This window comes from Rhododendron vialii, chromosome 11a (assembly GCF_030253575.1).
Source record: "Rhododendron vialii isolate Sample 1 chromosome 11a, ASM3025357v1".
Lineage (NCBI taxonomy): Eukaryota > Viridiplantae > Streptophyta > Magnoliopsida > Ericales > Ericaceae > Rhododendron > Rhododendron vialii.
Window position 1 is genome coordinate 17,719,077 of NC_080567.1, and position 27,591 is coordinate 17,746,667.

The 27,591-nt window shown below is 38.8% G+C and overlaps 2 protein-coding genes across 2 annotated transcripts in view; both read left to right on the top strand.

Moving 5' to 3' along the window:
* LOC131308395 (alcohol acyltransferase 1-like) overlaps positions 1-12,305 on the top strand; it is a 31,653-nt gene extending 19,348 nt beyond the window's left edge. The window contains exon 2 of the mRNA XM_058335320.1: positions 11,181-12,305. Coding sequence (XP_058191303.1) covers positions 11,181-12,086 — 906 coding nt within the window. The 3' untranslated portion in view covers positions 12,087-12,305. The remainder of the gene's footprint in view (positions 1-11,180) is intronic.
* A 5,268-nt stretch (positions 12,306-17,573) lies between these two features.
* LOC131308574 (alcohol acyltransferase 1-like) lies at positions 17,574-27,378 on the top strand. Its single transcript, XM_058335517.1, has 2 exons — positions 17,574-18,142; positions 26,027-27,378. The coding sequence occupies exons 1-2, from the start codon at positions 17,696-17,698 to the stop codon at positions 26,936-26,938; spliced, it is 1,359 nt and encodes a 452-aa protein (XP_058191500.1). The 5' UTR covers positions 17,574-17,695; the 3' UTR covers positions 26,939-27,378.
* Positions 27,379-27,591: the final 213 nt, after the last annotated feature.

The following is a 27,591-nucleotide window of genomic DNA, read 5'->3' on the forward strand; positions in this document are numbered from 1 at the left end:
CGGCATCAGCATAGCGCAGTTTGAATCTGCTAGGTGATCGCGCAGAGCAGTTCAAATCTGCAAGGCAATCGTAAGGAGCAGTTTAAATCTGCTCGGCATCAGCGCAGTGCAGTTTGAATTTGCTAGGCAACAGCGCAGTCTGAATCTGCTAGGCAGTCTTAAGGAGCAGTCTGAATCTGCTCGACATCAGCGCAGCGCAGTTTGAATCTGCTAGGCAACAACGCAGTCTGAACCTGTTAGGCAATCTTATGGAGCAGTCTGAATCTCCTCGGCATCAACACAGCGCAGTTTGAATCTGCTAGGTGATCGTGCAGAGCAGTTCAAATCTGCCAGGCAATTGTAAGGAGCAGTTTGAATCTGCTCGGCATCAACAAAGTGATGTCTGAATATCTATTAATCGATTGGGTGGAACAGTCTAAATCTGCTATGCAACTGCACGGAGTTGTCTAAGTTTTTTAGGCAATCGAGTAGAGCAGTACACATTCGTTAGGTGCTCTCGAAGGCCTATCTGAATTTGTTAGATGATTAGGAAAATCGGTCTAAGTTTGTTAGGCGATCACAATGTTCTCGAGACTGCGAAGGGTCTCAAAGAAAGAATGTGATATTGAAGAAATTGCTTGGTGTATGAAAAACGAGAGCAAGAAATTAAAGACTTATAGAGATGCCTATGAAAGGTGGAGAATTCAGGTAGTGCTTGAATAGGCGACGAACCGAAGATCCGAGCCCTTTACGAACAGAAACCTGGAAAGTGTATAGTTGCTGCACAACGTTGCGCTCGTAATAAACCCACGAGGGAGGAATTACGATGTAAGAAGGAATCCACTGAGCAGGATCAAGAGGAGTGAAAATTATATTTTTACAGTCCAGGATTTAGGAGCATGAATTATGATATGCTCTCCTAAGGGTCTGATGCTAGAGCTGGTTGTTCAGCTAAAAGCTCAGTGCTTTGAATAAATACGAAGCCTTGTTTGTCGGGCTACGAAGTGCCCAAAGTATTGAAGGCTGAGAAACATAGAAAGTTTTCACATGAGATCCTATGAATGGGAAGCTTGGTCTGAACTGGGAGAGACCATACAAGGTTACAGAGATAGCTGAGATTGAAGCTTATCGCCTTAAAGTCTCAGATGGGAATCCAATGCCAATGCCATGGAATATACAGATAAGTAGTGGAATTACTTATAGTAATTTATATTTTAGCTATGAGTTGCTATAGGAGAATTATGAATAGAATTCCGTAGAAACTATTGCTTATTGTGATTTATTAGCTACGAGTTGCTATAGGGGAATTATGATCAGAATTCCATAGAAAGTATTCAGCTACGAGTGGCTTTGTGACATAATTATGAAAATTTTATTTGTGTTTGGTCCTAGCGCGAATAAGCTAAGTATGGACCCAAAGTCACTTAATTTGCCTCCATACTGGGGAGCAAGGAGAGTGTGCATGAATAAACTTGGAATGAAGCAATAAAAATGAAATTTGAAAACTTCTTGTTGTTTTTCAAGTTTAAGTACGAATACGACTTAAGAAAGAAACTTGAGAACCGAACAAAGTATGAGAAGCTTAAGATACAAATGAGTACGAAAAAACTCAAAACTTGGATAAGTATGAATATACTTAAGCCGTGGCAATGAATGATGCCTAAATCCGATCGAGCACGATCATACTTCGAATTTGGCTAAGTATGAATAAACTTAGGCCATGGCAATGAATGATGTCTAAATCCGATTGAGTACGATCAAACTCAGAAATTGGCTAAGTATGAAAAAACTTAGGCCATGGCAATGAATAATGCCGAAATTTGATTGAGTACGATTAAACTCAGAATTTGGTTAAGTGTGAACAAACTTGGGCCATGGCAATGAATAATGCTGAAATTCAATTGAGTACGATCAAACTCAGAAATTGGCTAATTATGAATAACTTAGGCCATGGCAATGAATAATGCCGAAATTTGATTGAGTACGATTAAACTCAGAATTTGGTTAAGTGTGAACAAACTTAGGCCATGGCAATGAGTAATGCCCAAGTCTGATTGAGTACGATCAAACTCAGAAATTGGCTAAGTAAGAATAAACTTAGGCCATGGCAATGAATAATGCCGAAATTTGATTAAGTACGATTAAACTCAGAATTTGGTTAAGTGTGAACAAACTTAGGCCATGGCAATGAGTAATGCCCAAGTCCGATTGAGTAAGATTAAACTCAGAAATTGGCTAAGTATGAATAAACTTGGGCCATGGCAATGAATAATGCTGAAATTCAATTGAGTACGATCAAACTCAGAAATTGGCTAAGTATGAATAACTTAGGCCATGGCAATGAGTAGTGCCAAAGATTGATTGGGTACGAACAAACTTAGAATATGGCTAAGTACGAAGACACTTAGGCTTAAGCAATAAACATTACGTGATGATGGGGAGTTATGAATAAAATTCATTTGTTATGTTTTTAAACTACAAGTTAGTTGCAAAGGTTGAATAACATTCCTTTGAGTTTGAGTTACGAATAAAATTCTCTTTTTTGATAATGACAATTGAGTTTGATTGTGTTAACTATGATCGAATATGGTTCCAAAAAGAAAGGAACTTTTCGTTCCCATATTGGGGAGTAGTGGTTGGGTATACCATACTATATACGAAATAATAGCTAAGTCAGAAAAACTTAGGCGCGTACGAACAAGCGCACAAATTTGCTAAGTATGAAAAACTTAGAGGTGTGAGAAACTTAGACGTGTACAAGTAAACACGCAAATTTGTTAAAGTATGAAATACTTAACTGTATACGAATAAACACACAAGTTTGCCAAACGCTTGGGCGAGCAAGCACAGTACAAAAAATGTGTATGAATGAACACACGAAATTGGCTAGGCACGAAGGGCCTAGGTCCATAAATAAATCTGGTAAGGATTGAGTATGGTTGAGGTGTATGAAGAAACACACAAACCCGACTAAGTACGAATGCTTAGATGTTTATTGAATAAACACATGAAACTAGGGTGTGTGCATGTAAGCACAACAATATTAAGTATGAGAAACTTAGGAACTTGCTAAGTATGAAACATTTACGTTTATGCTCGAATGCGCATAGAACGGTTTACTAATAACACTTAGTTATATGTGCATGAACAAGCGGGAGATTGAGTTATGCGCGACCGTTGACTATGCTTGAGAGTTGCCAAGTATGAAACACTTAGGCACAGAGGTAGCTAAGAATGAAAAACTTAACCTTATGTATGAGATACATAAGATTGATAAGTATGAAAAACTTAATAAGCTCACATGAAATTTGGGCAGCTACGATCGGCATCCGAGCACGGTATACTTTGGCCACGAAGGGCCATCAGTCAAAATAACGTCAAGTAATGGGATTACTTAGTAAGAGGTCCTGGCAAGAACATGCTAAGGACACTTTGCCTCCATGCTGGGGAGCAAAAGCATTCATCAGAAATATTCGTTGAACATGATCAAACTCAGAATCCGGCTCAGTGCGAATAAACTTCGGCCAAGACCATGAAGGGTGCCGAAATCCAATCGAATATGATTGAACTCAGAATATTGCTAAGTGCGAGAAAACTTAGGTTATAGCAACGAATATTGCTGAAGACTTGCTGAGTATGAATACACTTAGTCCGAAAGCAACAGTTGGCTAAGTAGGAAGACACTTAGGCTAAAAGAAATGAATAATACTAAAAGGAAGCTAAGTACGGACAAGCTTAGATAGTTCACCGAGTTTGAACAAGTACGAGCAAAACCTAAGTATGCATATACTTAGGCATACCAAGTGTGAATAAGCTTGGATAATGACTAAAACAGTTATGCTAGAGCAATAAAGATTGCTAAGTATCTACCGAGTGTGAAAGAACTTGGCCGCGAATAGGGCTAGCAAAAGGCGATTAAAGGAAATTTGCCTCGCAAAAAGCAACGAACAATGTTGAGATTTGGCTAGGTGAGAATACACTCAGTCCGACAGCACCGAATAATGCTGAGAAAATCCAAGTATGAATGCACTTGGGCTGCTACCTAAGTACGAATGAACTTAGATGATTCGCCGACATAGATAGGCTCAAACAGTACAAGTACGAAAAAACTTCATTGTATTTGGCTATGTCGAGCATAAACAAAGGCAGAGTTAAGTGCCTAGAATTGAAAAGTAACCAAGCACGAAAACTTGGGTGACTACAAGCTAAATTGAAAATAGGTACGAATAAACCTGAACTATGACAACGAAGAATGTCAAAAGTAGACCCCAGTACGGAGAGGTTTGGGGTCTGAGCAGTGAACGTTGCTCTGAGCAATAACACCGTTAGTATACGTAAGTGTGTCTAAGCATGCATGCGCTTTGGCCCCGAGCAGTCAATATTGCTCTAAAAATGGCTAGGTGTAAATACACCTAGTCTTTATAGTGAAAAATGTCAAAATATAACTAAGTACGAAACAACTTAGGATATGGGTGCATCGTGCACAAACTAAGACCCGAACGTGAAGAGGTTTAAGGCCCGAGTAGCGAACATTGCTTGAATCATGACAAGAGAAGATTGTCAGATAAAGGCCCAAGCACGAAGAAGTTTGGGGCCTGAGAAGTGAACATTACTCCGATACGAGTAAGGCCTGAGATAAGCTAGGTACGACATAGACCTAGGCACAACAGTGGATTGGCTAAAAGCGAGTATGCTTAGGCCAGGATAGTGAGGAATGCCAAAAATGACAAAGTCCAAGCAAACTTAAGTCTTGGCATTGAGTAATAACCGAAACGGCCATGTTCGGCCGAGAATTGGGATGAGTACGAGTACTTCTAAAGTAGTGAACATTGCTAGGAATTCCCTGAGTACGAGAAAACTTTGGGCCAAAGCAATAATCAAATACTGGGAAATTGCGAAAAACAAATGAACTTAGTAGATGGCAACATGTACAGCCAGATAATTCCCAGGCATAAACAGAGTCTTACGAAGTTAAGATTGAGTCAACTTGGTGCAAAAAGGAAGGTTCTTGAGACGATGAGCAATGCTTCAATAATGGGAATTGCCTTTCTTCCTTTTACAGAGGAGGACTTAGCAAGCGAGATGAGGGTTTGAAATGGGACGAAAAACACAAATATACCCTAATAAGAAGGGGTGGCATATGTGAAATGTCACCCTAGATGCCGTTTGGGCGTTCCGTTCCCTGAAGGGTGTCCATTCACGTTTACTATGGCCTGTATGAATTGCGCCACGTGTAAAAAGGGCAGGAAAAGACTGTCCAGCCCAAACGATGAGACGTTTTTCCTGGCTTGATGACGAAAGTTGCACCGAATTTGTGTTTGGGATTGAGCAAATAGTGAGCAAAGTGATTTTTTGCTTGGTTATAAGGAAGCTTTGCTCGTCATTTCGAGTTAAAAATGACAAGTAAAGCTGGGGAGCAATTGTAGTGGGTTATTCCCGTACAGGCTTGAACACGTGGTACGTAGGACCATGGTATAAGTACAATAGAGACAGTCGTCGTGCAAGACGGTGGTCGGCAATATGGACCAATGACATGAGAAGCCATTGGTCCAGAAAGACTGTACAGAGTCAAGATCCAGTAAAACATGAGAAGTTATTGGACCAGGAGATCGTTAAAGGAGCAGTAACACACAGAGTTACTGGTCCAAGTATTCTGTTCGGCGATATGGACCAATGATATGTGAAATCATTGGTCCAAGTGATTGACAGGGACCAGTGACATGTGAAGTCCCTGGTCCAGGTAGTCTGTTCGGCAATGATGCCTAACAGGTGTGCTGGTAGGCGGCACCATGTGAAGGTGCTAGGTGATAATGCCTAACAGGTGCGCTGGTAGGCGGCCCCATGTGAAGGTGCTTGGTAATAATGCCTAACAGGTGCGCTGGTAGGCAGAGGGTGTTCGGCAATGATGCCTAACAGGTGTGCTGGTAGGCAGAGGGTGCTAGGACATGATGATGAACAGGTGCGCAACACTTGAGGTTGCTAGGCAGTGACACTGAATAGTGTTGGCTGCACCACATAAAGGTGCTCGTTGGTATGGCCGAACACATGATATTGTTCAATGAGTTAGCCTAACACGTGGTACAGGTGCACCGTAGTAATTGTACACCGCCGATGTACATTGGACCAACTCTATCTGGATCGCTGTTCCAGAAGGTTCTAGAAAGGAAATCCTACGTGATAGGCAAGTGTCCCATGAATAAAGGGATTATAATTGAGTTACCATATGGGAGGGAATTCCATATGGGCCAAGGTTCCTAATGATGTTGGAATCTTAGGCAGAAAAGGAGACTTGGAGGACAAGTAAGTCTACATCTATAAATAAGAAGTAACACCCACCAAGCGAGGTATGCAATACGTTGCATTATTCGATATTTCCTACTGATAATTAGGGTTTCTTTGCTAGTATGTGATACTAACTTAAGCATCGGAGGGCCTTTGCGACGAGAGGCAAAGATGCACTCACCTTTTGTCTGTTTTGTAGATTAGGGTTTCGACGACGAACTAGGGTTCCGGCAAGAAGGCATGCACGTTGATCTCAGGAGATGTTGAAAGAATAATAAGCGGATTTTTTCCCCTTACAATGTTCTCATCCTCAAATTGTCATGTTGCCCCATTATGCCCTTAAATTTCATCCACACAAAAATAGATCATCTAAATCAGAATTACAATTATGTAATTATCATCTTATCTCCTACCCCTACTCCTTTTGATCTCCTATGAAAAATCAAAGTTAGTTACACGATGATAATCTCTACTCAATAATCCTCTGCCAATTTACCCCTTCTCACTTCCTCCAAATTCCAAAAATCTTTGTTCAACAATTGAACAAAACCCACATAGAGTAATCTAAAAAACGAGCATAAAATTGGTTCCCATTCATCAAGATTCCTAGAACACTAGTCAAAAGAGCCCTACAAACCCACAAAGGCAACCACAAACCCACAAAGGCAACCAAGTCTATGAAGCTATCAACCATTCAACAGACAACGAATTTAGAAGTCTACATAGATTAATCGTGAAGAAGTCGATCCAAGATGTCTCACATTCCAGAATAAATCTTCGACCACATATTCAGCTACATCACCAAAAACCCACATCGAAATTCAGCCTCATTAGTTTGCAAGACATGGTACAAGGTCGATAGAAAAAGCAATTACCGATCATGAAATTGTCATGAATACACGTATTGTAAAATCGTCTCAACAAAGTTATATTAAACCAAAATCATGACAAAATATGAAGAAATCGAACCATACATACTGAACTCATAGCAAAATTTGCGGAATCACCATGAAACAGAAAAAAAATCATGAATACATATCGTATAATCAATTTTTTTTGAATTGATCATGTTCTGTTCATCTACCTCGATTAAAAACAACACTTCTAAATATTTGCCATGTTCTCCAATTTAATTATGTCATACTTGTGAATTGATCATGTTTTGTCATGTTTCCGATTTACACTTCTCAAAATCGTTTCGATGAAACTACGGTAAAGTGAAATCATGACAAAAATTTGGAGAAATTGAAAAACACATACCAAAATCATGAAAAAATTCGTGGAACCACCATAAAACATAAAAATTCATGAATGAGTTGTAAAATCGTCCAGATGAAATTACAACAACTTGAATTGGGACAAAATTTGAAGAAATCAAAACCCAAAAATCGAAATCATGACAAAAATTGTGGAAACACCATAAAATAGAAAAAATCGTAATTGTAGGTTAGAAATCTTAAGTATCTATATATAGAATATCAAAACCCACAAGGTAGGTTCGTTTGATCAAAACCCACAAATCTATGATCAAAAGTCAAAAACCCCCTAATCTCCATAAACAGAGAAACCAAAGAACAAATGCTGGGTCTTGTTTGATACCACCACAGACCGTAAATCGAAAGGTGAGTATTGTTTGGAGAAAATCATCCTACTTTTAACAGTGAGTTTTTTTTTTTCGATTTATAAATACTACTAAGGAATGGTGGGTCTAGTTTGATACCACCACATACCATCAAAAGCTTCATGATGAAAACTTGGGGATTTACGTCGCCGCTCAACTTCGGAATCGCAACCTGCGGTTCCGGTGTTGTCTCCTCCTTTTTCTTCGCTGGTATGCACTATAGGTTAGACGAAAGGGTTTTGCCGTTTCGTTTTCCTTTTTTATATTATAATAAAAAAAGGTAGGTTAAATGGGAAGTGGGGGACGGGATATTATCGGGATTAGGACCATAGAAACCGGACCGCTTATCATGGGAAAATTCGATTAAAACAAAAACAAAAAATTGGTGGTCAAATATTAAAGAAGGGTGTTTTGGAGATTAATTAAAATTCAGGATGAGAACATAAATATTTAAACTATATAGGATGGAAACTTAAGTATCTATAGGGAACAGGATGAATAGTTAAGTTACCCAAATAGAAAACAAAAAATAAAAAAATGGCAGTGTTACTAACCATCACCTAAATGTTTATAGGGAATTCCCATCATTCATAATGATGAGGCACCTTGTGATTTCAAATATGCTGCTGCCATAAAATTTTGCATATATTTTGTATAATAATGTTTGTAAATCATTTTTCCTGCTGAAAACATCCTCAATATAGAACCTTTTTCATTGAGGGCTGGTGCTCACTTTATTTTGTGTACTATGGAAAGAAAAAGATAAAAAAAAGAAAAAGAAGGAGAGTTCAAGCTCTCTGTTTCAACTTTGCTTACGTTTTTCGTCATGTCATACTGTATAAAAAATAAATTTGTAAAAACTTAGAGTTAACTACTACTCCGCAGAATAGTAGTCAGGACCGAGTGTCGATCCGGAGGGACAGATTGGCTAAGTTACTATAATTTCGACGAATTTCTAGATTAATTTGAAAGGAAAAAGAGAGTTTGATTGGTTTGTTTGCTCAGAGAAACTAAGGCCATCCACAGTGGTATAATCAAAAGCCAATTGTTGTTAAAGTTAACAATATTGGTGCAAAAAATGGCTCACAATGGTATAGTCAAACTTAACATCCTTAAAAATAATCAAAATTTGGGCTTTGGATAACCAAAACTAGCAACATTTTTCAATAATCAAAATTTGTGAACCACACACCACATAAGTTAATTGGTTCCATGCGTATTTCAACTAGTATTTTCTTCTTCTCTTCTTCACCCGCTCTATATCTTCTTTAGTTCAACCACAAATTGTTTCTCTTTCTTTTTCTCCAAAAGTGAAGCTCATATTTCTTGATCATCTACAATTTAACCCATCATTGCAGAATTAAGGTATTTCACTCTTTTTTCTAGTTTCTATTTTAGGCTGCATTCTTATGAACTTAACTTAAATCTGAAAATTGTCTTTATTTGAATTTTTTTCGCATTTGTTAGTTTTGCGCCAAACTTTTATGGGTTATTAATTCGTCTTGATGAGAGGAATCGGAAAAATAATTTTTTTTTTTACTTTTACCCAAGTATTTTGAGAAATAATCACTTTTTAACAAAAAAAAAAAAAGATTTTTCGACTAAATAGTGGTTATTCTTTAATGTCATGGTTGAGTAAATGAAGAACCATGCAAAAAAAAATAAAAAAAGGAAAAACCTTGCATTATTTTCTAATTCAAGAACACATTTGATTTTTTTGAAAGATTAAGAGAGTGGTGTATTTGTGATATAGGCTACAAGAATAGGAAGAAAAAAAAGTTTCGGTGTTGTTTTGATTGATAACACTAGGAAGAACACCGTATGTTCGATATATTTTTGCCCAAAGAAAAAATCATAATGGAGAGAAGTGAATGACGGAAAATAGAGTGGGAAAGATAGATTGTGTGAAATTGTAGTGGACTTCTTATTTTGGTTATGGACTAGAAATGACCATTGTGAACCTCGACATTGTTAAGCTTAGCAACCTCTTAAGTGAATAATCAAAAGTTAATGTGTCAACTTTTGGTTATCCATTTTTGATTATACCACTATGGATGGCCTAATTAAACAAAAGCAATTAATTAAAAAGGGTTTGGAAACTTGATGGAGGAAAGTCTAGCATTTAGAATCACCCTCAACCGCATAACCATGTATCGCATAGACCGGGTTAACACTCGAATTGTAAATCACTGTCGCTAGGGCTTGCAATCTTTATCGATAGTAGGCAAGTAGATTTCCACAATCTGCCAACCAGCATGGACTATCCCACAATGTTGACCGTCTCACAAGCGCGGTTTAGCTGCCTAACGGCATGGTCCGTCTCATGAGCATAACCCATCTCAGTCACCCGAACTGAAAACAATGAAAACCATTATGTGAAAGGTATTTAGAAACCTAGGAAATAAACACTCAATCAATTTAAAGAATTAAAAACTATTCCATTGATATCATGAAAAGAGTTCTTGAACACATAATCCCATTCGAATAAAAATCCTAATCTCTCTATACAAAAGAACAAGGTTACTTAATGTAAGGCTTCATCCTCCCCGGAGATACCCCGGAGATACGGGGTTTAGCCGGCCATGGAGAAGAATAACGCACTTGAATATAATGAACACATGAAGAACACAAAGTTTCTCTCTTAGATTTGCTCTTGCCTCCCTCTAGCTCGCTAAACAAAAGTTAGGAACCCTAAAATAATGTTGAAGATGTATTTATACCCTAAGGCCTCAAAGTTACATTTAAAACTCGCAGAATATATTATTATTCTGAGAGCCCAGGCGAAAATTTAGAGAGTTGGATTTCTACAGGTGGGCAAAGCCATCCGGACGGGAATGAAAGCCGTCCCAACGGAATTTTCGGCATTCTCTCCCCTGCTTCTAGGCCACTCCTGCAGCTTCCTACTTTGTGTTCGTGCGTCCACAACTCTCCCACTTCACACATTTAAGCCTTAACCACCCTCCAAGGCCTCAAACATTACTAAACAACTAAAAACATCAAATAACAACACAAACGGACTAACAACGCATGAATAATTAGGGAGACTAATTAGGTGCTTTTCGGCACCTATCACCGTTACATCTGATCTCTTTCAACTTCGCATTGCTTTTGGTGCATTACATAAGTCAAACCTTTCACCAAACCCCACAGCTCAGCTTTCTTGACTATAGATAGATGTTGGCAAGAAATGTGATTCTGGATAGAGTGCTTACTCTTGTATCAAATGTGCATATTCGTATTCACATGTAATGTTCACATCAAGTTTTTTTTTTTTGTTGGTGAATTTTGGTGAATGTAGGTGACTCGATTTAGGTGCGGTGGATTCGCCATTGCCCTGCGCCTGAACCACACAATGAGTGATGGAGCTGGTTTGATCCAATTCCTAAGTGCAATCGCCGAGTTCACCCAAGGGAAAGAAGTCACTACACCTTCTGTGTCACCTGTGTGGCAAAGGGAGCTCCTATCTGCAAGACATCCTCCCCGAATTACATGCCATCACCACGAATACGAACAAGTGCTCGACACCAACAACGATGATGCCAACTCAACCCCGATCCAAAAACCTTTCTTCTTTGGTCCTAAGGAGATCAGAGCTATTCGAAACCATCTCCCCCTACATGCAAGCGCCTCCACATTCGAGGTCTTGACCGCGTGCTTGTGGAGGTGTCGCACTCGTGCTCTCGCGCTAGACCCTAACAACACTGTCAGAGTTTCGTGCCCTGTCAATGGTCGCAGCTTGCCTGGCCTGATTGTGCCTCATGGGTACTACGGCAACGTCATTGCCTATCCTACAGCAGTTTCCAAGGCTGGAAAGGTATGTTCCTTTCCACTGGAATACACATTGGAGTTGGTAAAAATGGTAAAGCCCCAAATCACCGCCGAGTATTTCAGATCGGTGGCGGATCTTATGGTGATTAAAGGGCGGCCTTTGCACACCGTGGCGGGAAACTTTATTGTTTCTGACTTCAGACGTCTTGGCTTTGACAAAGTGGATTTTGGGTGGGGGAAACCGGTGTATGGCGGCTCCACCGGGGCGTTTCCTTTGATAAGCATCTATATGAATTTCAAAGATGGGATTGTGGTTCCAATATGCTTGCCAGAACCAGTCATGGAAAGGTTTGAGGAGGAGTTGAAGGAAATGACTAAGGAGCCTTTCGATGGTTCAGTTGATCACAGGCCACCTAAGATCACATCCATGCTCTAAACTGAGAAGCGTAAAGCAAATCTGCAACAATGACTAAGAATTTTTTATGCCATCTTCGTGCATACTTGTTTTCTGCATATGACTTCTTTAATTGTCCCGTTTGATAAATTGTTGATGCAATCAATTTGTCCGTCAATTACATTTGTAGAAAGTTGAATATTTGTGTTTTGTTGATTCGACAGTTAATTTTTAAGAACATGCATGTGTTTTAGCTCTCAATTTCTTGAAAAGGATCATTTTTTTTTTTTTTTGCCATCCTTGTGTATACTTCTTAATTGTGCCGTTTGATAAATCGTAAATGAAGGATTTCTAAAAAAAGATCGCTGATGCAATTAATGGTAAATAGTGCTTTCTATTTCGAATAAGTTGAAGGATTTATTAATCAGGTCGCTGTCTGCCATGTTTGTGCTTTACTTCTCTATTGCATATATGACTTCTTAAACTGACACATTGGAATTTGGATGATTGTTGATGCAAGAAATGGAAACTAATGCAAACTAGAGTTTGGGCGCACGTGAAAAATCACCACTCTACGTCGGCATGCATTGTCCATGAACAAAGACCATAACCCTATATTTTAATTTAGATCAACACGTATCCGCAACATGTCATCGTGAATGCTCCATGCCATTTCAATTTGCTATTCCTCTACCGTGTTTAGCGTTTTTTTTGCAAACAGGAAATTAAATCTAGGGAAATAAATTTTACACGCATTCTTCAGCCGCAAAAAACTAGGCAAGGATAGATCCAAAGAGAAAAAGAAGATGGCAGGACCCATATCTTAGGCAGGGAGATGCACTTGCAAAGCTTGTTTTTACCCTTACTCTTCCTGACCATGAGACGCACGTCCCGATATGCCGAAGTTGGGTCATACCGCCAATCTTTGAAAGTGAAGACGGTGGTAAAAGGGAAGTGAACGTCGTCTCAGTTTTGGAAATTGAAACTAAGGATTCGCGTCAACCACTCATTGATTATCTGCAACATGAAAAATTGCCTGATGATCCACATAAAAGGATGGATGTGAAGCGTCGCGCCCCTAGATTCAGTTACTACAAGGATACGCTTTACCACGGATCTTTTGAAGGGTTATTTCTTAATTCGTTGCCTTAGAGAAAGTGAAGCAAAGCAAGCTTTAGAAGAAGCTCACTCTGGAATATGCGGGGCTCATCATTCTGGCCTCAAGCTTCATTTTTGAATCAAAAGAATGGGCTACTACTGACTGACAATGGTCAAGGATTGCATGGAGTACGCCCAGAGATGTCATGCTTGCCAAATCCACGCCAACTTTATACGTCAACCGCCAGAACTGCTCCATCCAACTGTCGCTTCATGGCCTTTTGATGCATGGGGGCTAGATGTCGTGGGGCCTTTGCCGAAGTCTTCTGGCGGCCACTTGTACATCTTGGCAGCGACCGACTACTTCTCCAAATGGGCGGAGGTCATTCCATTGAAAGAAGTGAAGAAGGAAAATGTTGTCAACTTTATCCGTACCAACCTCATCTTTAGATATGGTGTACCTCGTTACATCATCACAGACAATGGCAAGTCCTTCTACAACAGTGCAATGACCAAACTTTGTCAAAAATTTGGCTTCAAGCAGCACACTTCTACAATGTACAACCCACCTGCAAATGGTCTTGCGGAAGCATTCAACAAGACTCTTAGGAACATATTGAAGAAGGAGGTTGCTGAAGTAAAGAGGGATTGGCTTGAGAGAATGGAAGAAGCTCTTTGGGCGTATCGAACCACATATCGAACACCTACACAAGCCACTCCATATTCACTAGTGTACAGCGTGGAAGCTGTTTTGCCACTTGAATGCCAAATTCCATCTTTAAGGGTTGCCATTCAAGAAGGCCTCACTCATGAAGACAATGCTCGCTTGCGCCTAGAAGAATTAGAAGCACTCGACAAAAAGAGGTTTGAGGCATAACAACGTCTTGAGTGTTATCAAGCCCGCATGTCGAAATCATTCAACAAGAAGGTTCGTTTTCATTCTTTTCAGAAAGGGGACTTGGTTCTTGCTATAAGAAGGCCCATTAATACCACCCATAAAATCGGTGGCAAATTCATTTCCAAGTGGGATGGACCATATGTGGTGCAAGAAGTTTACTCAAGTGGCGCCTACAAATTGGTCACTGAAGATGGCTTAAGAGTTGGCCCCATAAACGGCAAATTCTTGAAGCACTACTACCCTTGAAGAGCAAGCGTTACTCCATGACGCATGAGCCTAAACTGTATGTTGCTCCTGGCCCGCATGAGCTAAAACTGTGCACGACAAACCAAAAAAACAAAAAATAAGCAAAGAGATATGAACTACGTTTGACTTGATCCCGTTTTGGGTACGTAGGCAGCTTGAATTTCGAGCTTAGTCATCCAAAAACAAAAAAAAAAAATCCCCTTTTTGAGCTACGTTTGACTTGATCCTTTTGGGTACGTAGGTGACTTGGACTCACCTTTCAAGTCCATTCAACCAAATCAAAGAAATCAACATATGGTAGATCGTGTGGACAGATTGTTCGTTTGACTTCTCAAAAGAACTTGTACATCTTTAATCTCATAGTTAAAATCGAGACTCCGTGCACTCCAAGCATAGTTAAAAAGGACGACTTACGGTAGCATTCAGGAATTGCTTTTCAATATTCAATAATGGGGATTCGGTGGTGCTTCCTCTCAATATATAGAACAAGACAAGACTGACTCCTAATTGGAAAGAAGTCAGGAATCTTAATCCCATGCAAACACAATTGTGTTTAAGCGGTGGCTTCTCGTCAAAGAGAATAAGCGGTGCAAAAGGAAACACAAGCCGAGTGGGCCCACTAATTCTGATGTGTTAAAAAATCAACCTTCAAGAATTGCCCAAGTCTGATATGGTATTAGGCGTTGGTGTAATTCCTATTGGTATTAATTCGTCCGAAATTTTTCGAGTGGACTCATATTTCCATGGGTTATGTTATTGAGCTATCAAACTTTAGTCCACAAATAAATTGGACTCTCACATGTTGTTACCTCAGAAGATAAATTCAAGTCATACAAGACTATAGATTTTTAGCTCCATTCGTGAGTTGGAATCTTGGAGAATCAAATTCACTCCAAACTACAAGCAAAAGAAGTTATTGCCGAATACACAAATTTTTGGCATTAAATTAAACCAAGTCAACATTTTCGAGACCCACTCACTTTCAGACATGAGTAAGTCTCGAGGGGGCATCTGTAGGCATGTAAAATTTTCAACCAATCAGAAGTTGCCATGTGTTGCTGGACCTGGTAATTATAGGACATGGTAAATGGCCAATCAAATGTTGCCATGTGTCTCGGGGTCAAAGGTCAAAGTGACTCAAGTGGGCCAATCAAATGGTGCCACGTGTCTAAGTGACGCAATTATTATTTTTATTAAGCTCGGCCAATCAAGTTAAGCCACTTGGTAAAATAATAATTGTGTTTCTTTTCACAAATAATCGTCTTTCTTAAAATAAAAGAAAGAAGCATAATTATTGTGTTTTAATTATTTCTTTTACACTAAATAAAGAAATAATTAAAGGGAGATAAATATGAAGGAAGTAGAGATTGGTCATGACTCTCCATCCTACATCTCTATAAATAGAGGTGCTCTCCTCTCATATCCATCTGCACATTCAAGCATACAAGTTCCAGAGCTTTGAAGATCAAAGCCCTCAAGATCTTCAAAATTCTTCAAATTTGCATCCAACAAGAAGGTTCTTCGAATCGAAGCCTCAATGCTTCGAAGAACATTCAACCCAAGTCATCATCTTCTTCAAAAATATTGCAGAAGATTCAGCTGTTCAATACGGGATCAAGCATCAAGCCCTCGTTTCAACATCCGAAGAGAAGAATCAGAAGACTTTATTTTCTTTGATTAGGAAATACATCAGAGATTGTAAACCCTAATTTCTCAATCAATAAAGTTGACACTTGTTCAACATTTTTCCCGTCTTTTTCGTAGACTCGAAATATGTGTTCAACAAGAACTAATCGAAATCTATTAAACAAGATCCATATTCCATATTTTTCAAGATCCACACAAAAAAATAAAGGCAAAAGACATAAAATAGACAAACATAATAATGGACAATGAAAATGGGACGGAGGGAGTCAGGGTGGGTTTGGATTGAAAAGTTAAGTAACTTTTTTTTTGTCTTTATTTGAATTTTTTTTTTGCATTGGTTTGTTTTGAGTCAAACTTTTGTGACTTATTGATTTGTGTCAACGAGAGAAATTGGAAAAGTAAAAATTTTTGATCGAAACTCATAATTTTTTGAATAAAAAAAATAAGTCAAAAAGATAATTTTTTTTTTACATATTTTTGCCTTTTTTAAAAAAATTATGAGTTTCGATCAAAATTTTATACTTTTCCGATTCCTCTCACCGAGATGAATCAATAAGTCGAAAAAATTAACGTAAAACTAACAAATGCGAGTTTTTTTTGAATAAAGACAAAAAAATAAGTTACTACGGAGTATTTGACTTATATTCAAAAAATATAAAATTGGTGCAGAACATGAGTGTATTGTCCATAGTTTATTCAAAAAAATATGATTATGAATTAGTTATTCGGTCTCTCTTTCCCTTTGACCTACTATTCATTGCCATTGAGGAGTCTAAATTTTTTTCATTGGATCATATTTGTGCTGCAATCACAGTGGTGCAGAACATTTGAGTGTACCGTCCGAGTCTCTCTCAATGCTTCTCTTTTTCTATTGGTCCGATTTCCCTTTCTTATCCTTGTGATAAATGAAATTTTCTTTACCATTAAAACAAAATAAATAGAAAAAATTAAAAATAAAGATGATTTGAAAACTCTGGTCCACCCCTTTTTCAATTTTCTGTGTGTTTTCTATATCGTGTGATAAATATGAAAGTGACTCAACATGAGTGATGACTAGAGCATGTCCTGAAGCTCTGGACAATTCCAGTCCACAAGTGTCGTGAATACTAATCTTCCATTCATTTCACGGTTTTTTTCTTATCTTTTTAGCGCCAAAGAAGGAAGGATTAATTACCGTGTTGCAAACTTGCACACATTATTGGTAGGGGTGGGAATTTTCGACACGAAATTAGTGAGTTAGGGTCAGTTATTTCTGACATGGAATACGAATATGACACAACACCATAACACTAAAAGTTAAACAGGTCAGATTAGGATTGAGAGAATTTTGACACGAACAAGAGATCACACGACACGACATGACATGACACGAGATGGGAATTTATGAAAGGACGTGATAACACAACACAAACTCGACAAGAAGTTAGTAGGTTAGGGTCGGCTATTCTGACACGGAACACGAAGATGACACGACACGATAACACGAAAAACTAAATAGATCGGATTAGGATTAAGAGAATTTTGACACGAATATGACATGACACGATATCCACCCCTAGTTATAGGTGGTTGGTCCTTTGCATTAGGACGATTTTTTTTTCATGTGGTAGTATAAAAGGAGCACATGATTCGCCTTCAAAAATTGAGGTATGCTAGCTGAGACCATTTCCTCTATAAATACCTTTCAATTCACAGCACAAATTCTAGAGTGTATTTGCCTTGTTTTCCCTCGTGACTTCATCTGAAAACACTTCCTTAAACAATGTCAACATCTTCCTCCTCGATATGGTTCACAGTGACTAGGCAAGAGCCGAGACTGGTGGTCCCCGCGGAACCAACACCGCATGAACTAAAACAACTCTCAGACATAGACGATCAAGAGGGTCTCCGATTTCAGGTTCCGATGATAACGTTTTACAAAAGCAATCCTTTCATGGAAGGAGAGGACCCTGTGAGTGTCATCAGGGAAGGACTAGCCAAAGCACTTTCGTTTTACTACCCATTTGCTGGAAGGCTAGTTGAAGGGCCTAACCGGAAGCTTCTGGTGGATTGCACGAGCGATGGGGTTTTGTTTGTAGAGGCTGATGCAGAAGTTGAGCTCAACCAACTTGGTGACGCAATTCTTCCAGGGTGTCCGGTGTTGGAAGAGCTTCTTCATGATGTTCCTGGCTCTGATGGAATCCTTGGCTGCCCTCTCTTGTTGCTTCAGGTAGAGTTAGCTACTTAGCTGTAAACATTTGACAATCTGGAAACTCTAAGCTAGGCTATGTTTGGTAGCCAGGGATGGAGCCATGGAGGGGCCAGTAGGGGCGATCGCCCATGCAAGAAGAAAACAAAACACTATTATTATATATAAAAAATAATAATTCCTATGAAAGTATATAGGCTTGCCCCTGTGTAGAATTTTGAAAAAAAAATTATAATAGTAACCTTTGAAATACAACAATACTAACATTAATTACTAAATGCTAAGGGTTAAAATATAACAAAACATAAAACTAGAGGATTAATATTGTGAATATTCAAGCAATAAACTTCCACCTTAGATGGGTTTAGTGTATTACAATTTTATTTCTTTTTGCCCTAAAATCTCAATCGCATAAACACCCCCCCCCCCCCGGTATAAACATCTCTAATTGTTAAGACTTCAAAGACAATTTCAAGAAAGTAGCAACGGAGGAAAAGAGATTTTGGAAACCCTTAGTAATTTTTGTGAAATCTAAGTTGTAGGTATGTCTTTCCCCAATTGTTGTTCTAGACTTTTAATTCTTTATTTTTTGACTGGTAAAATCAATTAATATGAAAGCCCATGTACCGAATTCGTCCAGTTGTGTTGAATGAAAAAAAAAGATGAAATAAAGAAAAACAAAACACATACTTCAAGATCGATCCCATTAGTTAAACCAATTTATGCATTTACGTTATTTTGAGTTTTAATGTATTTACGTTATTATGTATGCATGTGTATTTATATTTTTTTCCCGCATGCACGGTCGATCCTGCGTGGTGAAATTTCTGGCTCCATCCCTATTGGTAGCACTAATGTTTTTTGTTTTTATTTTTAGAATTTTCAAAAAATAAGAATGAAAATATGTTTGGCACACTACTTCCATTTCCAAATAATTTAAATAGCTTTTACTATTTTGAAAATTTGAGAAAGTATCAAAACCTTACTTTCACTTCTTCCAAAAATAAAAAACCCACTGCCAAAACCTTCCCAACCTTCTGCTTTAACTTAACCCAGCTTGTTATTTGACTCATGCACCTTCTCGCCACATCGGAGGAGGACCAAAGACCCAAAATACAACCCCAACCCAATAATTGAATTAATCAAAACATAAACATATCTTTGTAATCATAGATATGTTAACCTACTTTTTAAAGAAAAAAAGTTAGACTTAAAATTATGGATAGCCAGGAAGTTAGTACATGATAATTAATGAGTCTGATTTTCTTCCAACTCCAGTAGGAGGAATTCCTCCAATCAAGAACACATGGCACCTCTTGATTCGACCAAATCCCTTCATTTCTTACCTAATAGCAATCTAACGTTATGTTAACTCTAAACTAAATTCACCGTTAACCAAAAAAACAACCTACTTTTTATGAAAACTCCTCCATGCATGTAATTAGAAAATTTCAATCTCTCTATTCCATATCTTCTAAAAGACACAAAAAGCATAAGAATGGAGAAAGCCTCCGTTTAAAAAAAGAATGGCAAAAATCTAATGGAATTTTTCAACTCTGTGCATAACCTTGTTCTTTGATGAATAATAAGTCAACTTTTTGCTGTTGCAAAATGAGTTACTGATATCAATTTTTCCATCTACGTCGATGAGAATATTGTTTTTTTTAATAGGCAAAAGTAACATTTTATTAATGGAAGGGGAAGGGGAATCCAACCAAAAGAGCACATCCAATGGGGACAAGCCCATACACTTGAAGGCCTAAATGTCCAAAAACACTCCAAAAGGGAACAAAGCCCTAGCAAAAGGCCAAAAAAGCCAAGATATTACAATATAGCCCAGCCCAAAGAAACCCAAAACCCTAACCCTAACTACTAAACATTTCAAACAACCATCCACCCACGGCCACCAAATTAGCCTGACCACCGCCCCACCACCGAGCCAATCAGTCCAGACATCCACCGAGCACCAAAACGCCACCACCACTAGACCTCAAACCGACGGAGGGAAACCCAAGCTCAGACATGAGCACTCAACCATAGCCGTTAGGCGAAGACCGGATCCCCTAACAGTAGATACCAGTGGGAGGCCGCTGGCCAGTGGCAGACCCAAGAATTTGACATGGTGGGGGCACCAAATTTTTTTTTTTTTTGTAACCGTAATATACGAGTTATAGTTAAGCACATTTACTCTAAAATAATTTTAGCATTTATGATAAATTAACAATTTAAAAGTATATATGTATTTTAATAATTTAAAAGTATATATGTATTTTAATAATTAGCTACTTGGACAAACTAGCGCACCTTGACTAAATGCATTAAAACAACATTATCACATGTTCATCATCTATTTTTTTATTACTAACTCTACTATTACAGTTTTGGGGACAAACACTATACAAATGCAATGTGGGGGTAGACTCAAACCCACAAATAATATAAAAAACAAGGTACGCACTATTTAAAAAAAAACACACATTTTCACCTTTTGGGAAAAAGGCAAAAAAAACCTGCAAGAGAGCGTGGGGGTAGTCTCAAGCCCACCACCTCTTGTTTAGAAGGAGAGCACTTTACCACTGTACTAACAGACAACTACTTACATGCATTCAACATAAATAATATATATATATATATATATATATATATATATATATAACTGCAAAAAAAAAAATTTTAAAGGGCATGGGGGCACGTGACCCCATGTGCCCTATGGTGGGTCTGCCCCTGCCACCGACCATATATGCTCCCAAACCATTCGATCTGCCTCGCCGTTAAGGATAAGCATAAGTAGCCCAGGAACTACCAGGTCGACAGAAAACATGAAGAGAAACACAGTCGAGACCAGGAGAGCACAACGTGAAGACTGCACGAAAGAAATGTGCAACAATCCAAGGTGCAACATGAAATTGCCGGATCGAATTAGGACGCCATTGACGGCAATGACATTTTTGCTGTGGAATCTTTTGAAGTTGATTGTAAATCCAGAGTAGCAATTCCATTTTTTTCTTTGTTCTCATACATATAATAGGTATATACATGGTAGTCTATTCCTAGAATAATGGGATTGAAAAATAAAATTTTCTAATTACATGGAGGTGTTTTCCTAAAAAGTAGGGATTTTTTGGTTAACGGTGAATTTAGTTTAAAGTATGTTAAGATGTAGCGGTAATGTTAGATTGCTAATAGGTAGGGAAAGAAGGGACTTGGACGAATCAAGAGGTGTCATGTGTCCTTAGTTGGAGAAATTCCTCCTGCTGGGGTTGGAGGAAAACTAGACTCATAATTAAGTGAGTTTTGATGGCACACAAAAACTATCTAATTATACTCAATTATGAGTAAAAGCTCTGTTAATTAATTTTCTCTTTATTTCTGAGTTTAACCTATATCAAAATTTATTTCCACTCAAATTAAGGAAAACTTAATCTTTCGAAAAATTGAACTGTCTTTTGTCTACTGAATTTCAATGGGGAGTGATGAAAAAATCATGTTTACGTATTTTTGTTTTTCTTTTATTTGAAAACAGGTTGACACAAACATGTTTTCCGCTTTCACCTTTTTTTTTTTTTTTTTAGGAAAAATAGAAATTGATTTCAGTAAATAGAAAACAAAAAACAAAAAAGTGGTAGTGTTACTAAACATCGCCTAAATCTTTATAGGGAATTCCCATGACTCATAATGATTAGGCACCTTGTGATTTCAAATATGCCGCTGCCATAAAATTTTGCATATATTTTGTGGAATAATGTTTGTAAATCATTTTCCCTGCTAAAAACATCCTCAATATAGAACCTTTTTCATTGAGGGCTGGTGTTCACTTTATTTTGTGTACTATGGAAAGACAAAAATAGAAAGATAAAGAGAGAGAGAGAGAGAGAGAGAGAGAGAGAGAGAGAGAGAGAGAGAGAGAGAGACAGAGAGAGAGCTCAGCTCTCTGTTTCAACTTCGCTTAGGTTTTTGATCGTGTCATACCGTATAAAAAATAAATTTGTAAAAACTTAGAGTTAACTACTACTCTGTAGAATAGTGGTTAGGACCGAGTGTCGATCCGAAGGGACAGATTGGCTAAGTTACTATAATTCCGACGAATTTCTAGATTAATTTAAAGGGAAAAAGAGAGTTTGTAGACACCGCAATTTAGCCTAACGATTATTTCAAGTCACACCTTGGGGACCATCACGATGTTGAATGGATACAGTGATTGCTGATTGACTTCTCGTGAACCCATGGACTTTTGGTGAGTACTTTTAGCTACTTAGAGGATCCAATCTAGAGCCAAATAGCCTTTCAGACAGAAAAACAGTATCCCAGGAAAATCTATCTTTCGGCCGTAACATTGATTTTATGGCCTCAACATCATTCTTTCACCCGTGAAACATGTTGCTTGAAAATCTCCCTGAGAGATTGATTCCTCGGCAGCCAGATCGATTCTTCGGCCGCCCAATCTATCCTTCGGCTGCCAGATCCATTGCTCGACTGCCAGATCGACCTTTTTCCAGATTTTGGAATGTTCTGTCGAACAATTGATCCGATCACCGAAACCCTAGCAGCCAAATTCCAATGCGTTTGGGCTACGAAAGCAGATTCATCTAGAGATCTTATAACCCTATACTACCATATTGATTCACGCCATTTGATTGGCCGGAGTGGGTCACCAATTGCCTATATAAAGAGGCACTTAGGGTTCCAAAAATACAACCACACAATGCACAATTCATATCATCAATCACCCTTTCTAGCCACGAAACTCTGCATACATACTCTCTCATATTCCCTCTTCAAAAGTCCTAACCCTTCGAAGGCAGCTGCAATCCAACGATTAAACCCCCGAAGTACAAACCCTAACCCTAGGGTGTTTGAGAAGCAAATCAGTCAATCACCCTCAATCCGAAGTAATCAAGCCACTGAGGGATCAAGGTGGTGAGGCCCAGGGGCCTTTTGTCTATTTTATTTACAATTTTTACACATTAATCATAGCGCTTTGATTTTCTATTAATCTTTTAGTCTGGTGTGAGGAAGAACATCGATTGGGACTCCGTTCCCTAGGCCGATACATCAATCCAGGAGGATCCCTTGGCCGTGAAATCTATTCACCGACCGTGAGATCCATCTCCCTGGGACAGCCTGTTTTGTCTTGCTTATTTCTGATGCATGCTTTCAAATACCGTTCTGGCTCACCATTAATTGTTAATAGCTAAAATCAATCTATATGCTTAGAGTTAAATAAAGCAAGTACTAATCATATGTTGAACAACTATGGGCCAATCTCACGACTGAGCAAAGAGGGGTGCCTAACACCTTCCCCTTATTGTACTTTTGGCTCTCGTACCCAGAATCTCTATTTGTTTTTTCTAGTTTTAATAAACTATTTAGCCACTTAGAGGACCTATTCCAGAGCCAAATAGCCTTTCAAATAGAAAAACAGTATCCCAAAAAAATCTATCTTTCGGCCGTAACATTGATGTCACAGCCTCAACATCAATCTTTCACCGTGAAACATGTTGCTTGAAAATCTCCCTGAGAGATTGATTCCTCGGCAGCTAGGTCGATTCTTTTGCCGCCCAATCTATCCTTCGATTGCCAAATCCATTGCTCGGCTGCCAGATCGACCTTTTTCCAAATTCTGGAATGTTCTGTCGAACGTTTGATCTGATCACCAAAACCTTAGCAGCCAAATTCCGATGCATTTGGGCTACGAAAGCAAATTCGTCTAGAGCTCTTCTAACCCTATACTAAGTTATTGATTCACGCCATTTGATTGAACGGAGCGAGTCACCAATTGCCTATATAAAGAGGCACTTAGGGTTCCAAAAATACAACCACACAATACACTATTCATATCATCAATCACTCTCTCTAGCCACGAAACTCTGCATACATACTCTCTCATATTCCCTCTTCAAAAGCCCTAACCCTCCGAAGGCAACTGCAATCCAACGATCAAACCCTCGAAGTACAAACCCTACCCCTAGGGTGTTTGAGAAGCAAATCAGTCAATCACCCTCAATCCAAAGCAATCAAGCTACTAAGAGATCAATGTGGTGAGGCCCAGGGGCCTTTTGTCTGGTTTATTTACAGTTTTTACACATTAATCATAGCGCTTTGATTTTCTGCTAATCTTTTAGTTTGGTGTGACGAAGACCATCGGTTGGGACTCCGTTCCCTCGGCCGATACATCAATCCAGAAGGATCCCTCGACCGTGAAATCTATTCACCAGCCGCGGGATCCATCTCCCTGGGACAACCTGTTTTGTCTTGCTTATTTCTGATATATGCTTTTAAATACTGTTCTGGCTAACCATTAATTATTAATGGCTAAAATCAATCTATATGTTTAGAGTTAAATAAAGTAAGTACTAATCATATGTTGAACAAATATGGACCAGTCTCACGACTGGGCAAAGAGGGGTGCCTAACACATTCTTCTTATTGTACTTTTGGTTCCTGTACCCAGAATCTCTGTTTATTTTTTCTAGTTTTTATAAACTAGGTGGCAACTCTATTTTGATGATAACCGTTATCGTGTGGCAATGTTCCTAGCCATGAGAATATCCACGATCTTGGTTTATGAAGCAAACAACCAAACAAATAGCAACGATTAATCTGTATGGCGATGTCCCGCTTTAGGAGGTGTCTACAGAGTTTGATTGGTTTTTTTGTTCAGAGAAACTAATTAAACAAAAGCAATTAATTAAAAAGGATTTGGAAACTTGATGGAGGAAAGTCTAGCATTTAGAATCCACCCCAACCGCATAACCATGTATTGCATAGACCGGGTTAACACTCGAATTGTAAATCACTATTGCTAGGGCTTGCAATCCCTATCGATAGTAGGCAAGTAGATTTCCACAATCTGCCAACCAGCATGGACTATCCCACATTGTTGACTGTCTCACAAGCACGGTTTAGCTGCCTAACGGCATGGTCCGTCTCACGAGCATAACCCATCTCAGTCACCCGAATTGAGAACATTGAAAACAATTATGTGAAAGGTATTAGAAACCTAGGAAATAAACACTCAATCAATTTAAAGAATTAAAAACCATTCCATTGATATCATGAAAAGAGTTCTTGAACACATAATCCCATTCGAATAAAAATTCTTCGAATAAAAATCCTAATCTTTCTATACAAAAGAACAAGGTTACTTGATGTGAGGCTTCATCCTCCCCGGAGACAAGGGATTTAGCCGGCCATGGAGAAAAGAAACACGCTTGAATATAATGAACACATGAAGAACACAAAGTTCCTCTCTTAGATTTGCTCTTGCCTCCCTCTAGCTCGCTAAACAAAAGTTAGGAACCCTAAAACAATGTTGAAGATGTATTTATACCCTAAGGCCTCAAAGTTACATTTAAAACTTGCAGAATATATTATTGTTCTGAGACTGCCCAGGCGAAAATTTAAAGAGTTGAATTTCTACAGGTGGGCAAAGTTGTCCGAACGGGAATGAAAGCCGTCCTAACGGGATTTTCAGCATTCTCTCCCCTGCTTTCAAGCGACTCCTGTAGCTTCCTACTTCGTGTTCGTGTGTCCAAAGCACTCATACTTCACACATTTAAGCCTTAACCACGCTCCAAGGCCTCAAACATTACTAAACAACTATAAACATCAAATAACAACACAAACAGACTAACAACGCTGAATAATTAGGGAGACTAATTAGGTGCTTGTCGGCACCTATAACCGTCACATCTGATCTGTTTCAACTTGGCATAGCTTTTGGTGCATTAAATAAGTTAGACCTTTCACCAAACCCCACAGCTCAGCTTTCTTGACTATAGATAGATGTTGGCAAGAAATGTGATTCTGCATAGAATACTTACTCTTGTATCAAATGTGCATATTCGTATTCACGTGTAATGTTCACATTAAGTTTTTTTTGTTGGTGAATTTCGGTGAATGTAGGTGACTCGATTTAGGTGCGGTGGATTTGCCATTGCCCTGCGCCTGAACCACACAATGAGTGATGGAGTTGGTTTGGTCCAATTCCTAAGCGCAATCGCCGAGTTCGTCCAAGGGAAAGAAGTCACTGCACCTTCTGTGTCTCCTGTGTGGCAAAGGGAGCTTCTATCGGCAAGACATCCGCCACGAATTACATGCCTTCACCACGAATATGAACAGGGGCTCGACACCAACAACGATGATGCCAACTCAACCCCGATCCAAAAACCTTTCTTCTTTGGTCCCAAGGAGATCAGAGCTATTCGAAACCATCTCCCCCCGCATGCAAGCGCCACCACATTCGAGGTCTTGACCGCGTGCTTGTGGAGGTGTCGCACTCGTGCACTCGCGCTAGACCCTAACAACACCGTAAGAATTTCGTGCCTTGTGAATGGTCGCAGCTTGCCTGGCCTGAATGTGCCTCATGGGTACTACGGCAACGTCATTACCTATCCTGCAGCAGTTTCGAAGGCTGGAAAGGTATGTTCCTTTCCACTGGAATACACGGTGGAGTTGGTAAAAATGGCAAAGCACCAAATGACCGCCGAGTATTTCAGATCGGTGGCGGATCTTATGGTGATTAAAGGGCGGCCTTTGTACACTATGGTGGGAAACTTTTTCGTTTCTGACTTAAGACGTCTTGGCTTTGAAACAGTGGATTTTGGGTGGGGGAAACCAGTGTATGGCGGTAGTGCCGGGTCGTTTCCTTTGATAAGCTTCTATATGAATTTCAAAGATGGGATTGTGGTTCCAATATGCTTGCCAATACCAGTCATGGAAAGGTTTGAGGAGGAGTTGAAGAAAATCACTAAGGAGCCTTTCGATGGTTCAGTTGATCATAGGCCCCCGAAGATCACATCCATGCTTATAAACTAAGAAGAGAAAAGCAAATCTGCAAGAATGACTATAGTAAGCATTTATGGAGTATCATATGAAGGACTGGGATGAATTTCGTCAGAAATTTTGTTGATATAGCATTTTTTAATTCACCCTAAAAGGGATGGCTCCATGGTGAAGGCCTAAGATTTAGAATGTGCTCTCTCTTAAGATCTCAGGTTCAACTTCTACTGCCTCAATTCTTGCGATAACTTGAAACGGTTATGGAAGGAGAGCTATATAGATTAATCTAAGGTGCATGCAAGTTGGCTCTAGGCACTCTGTTATCCAAAAATATATGTACTTTAAGATCTATAGTATATTAGTATGTCCCTTGTAAACAAAGAAAAAGCATACACAAACTATGTAGAATATGTTGTTGTAGAGTGGGCTTTATCATTTTAATTTTTCAATAACAAGCTCAAAAATTCTCGTTGTCATTGTATAGCATATAGCTAGGTGAGTTAACGCTAACCATTTTTTTTTTCTTTTTTTCGTTATTTTTGTCATCTTTTTTGAATTTTTGTTGAATTTTCGTTTTATTCTTTGGTATGTTCCTTTCCACTGGAATACACGGCGGAGTTGGTAAAAATGGCAAAACCCAAATAACCGCCGAGTATTTCAGATCGGTGGCATATCTTATAGTGATTAAA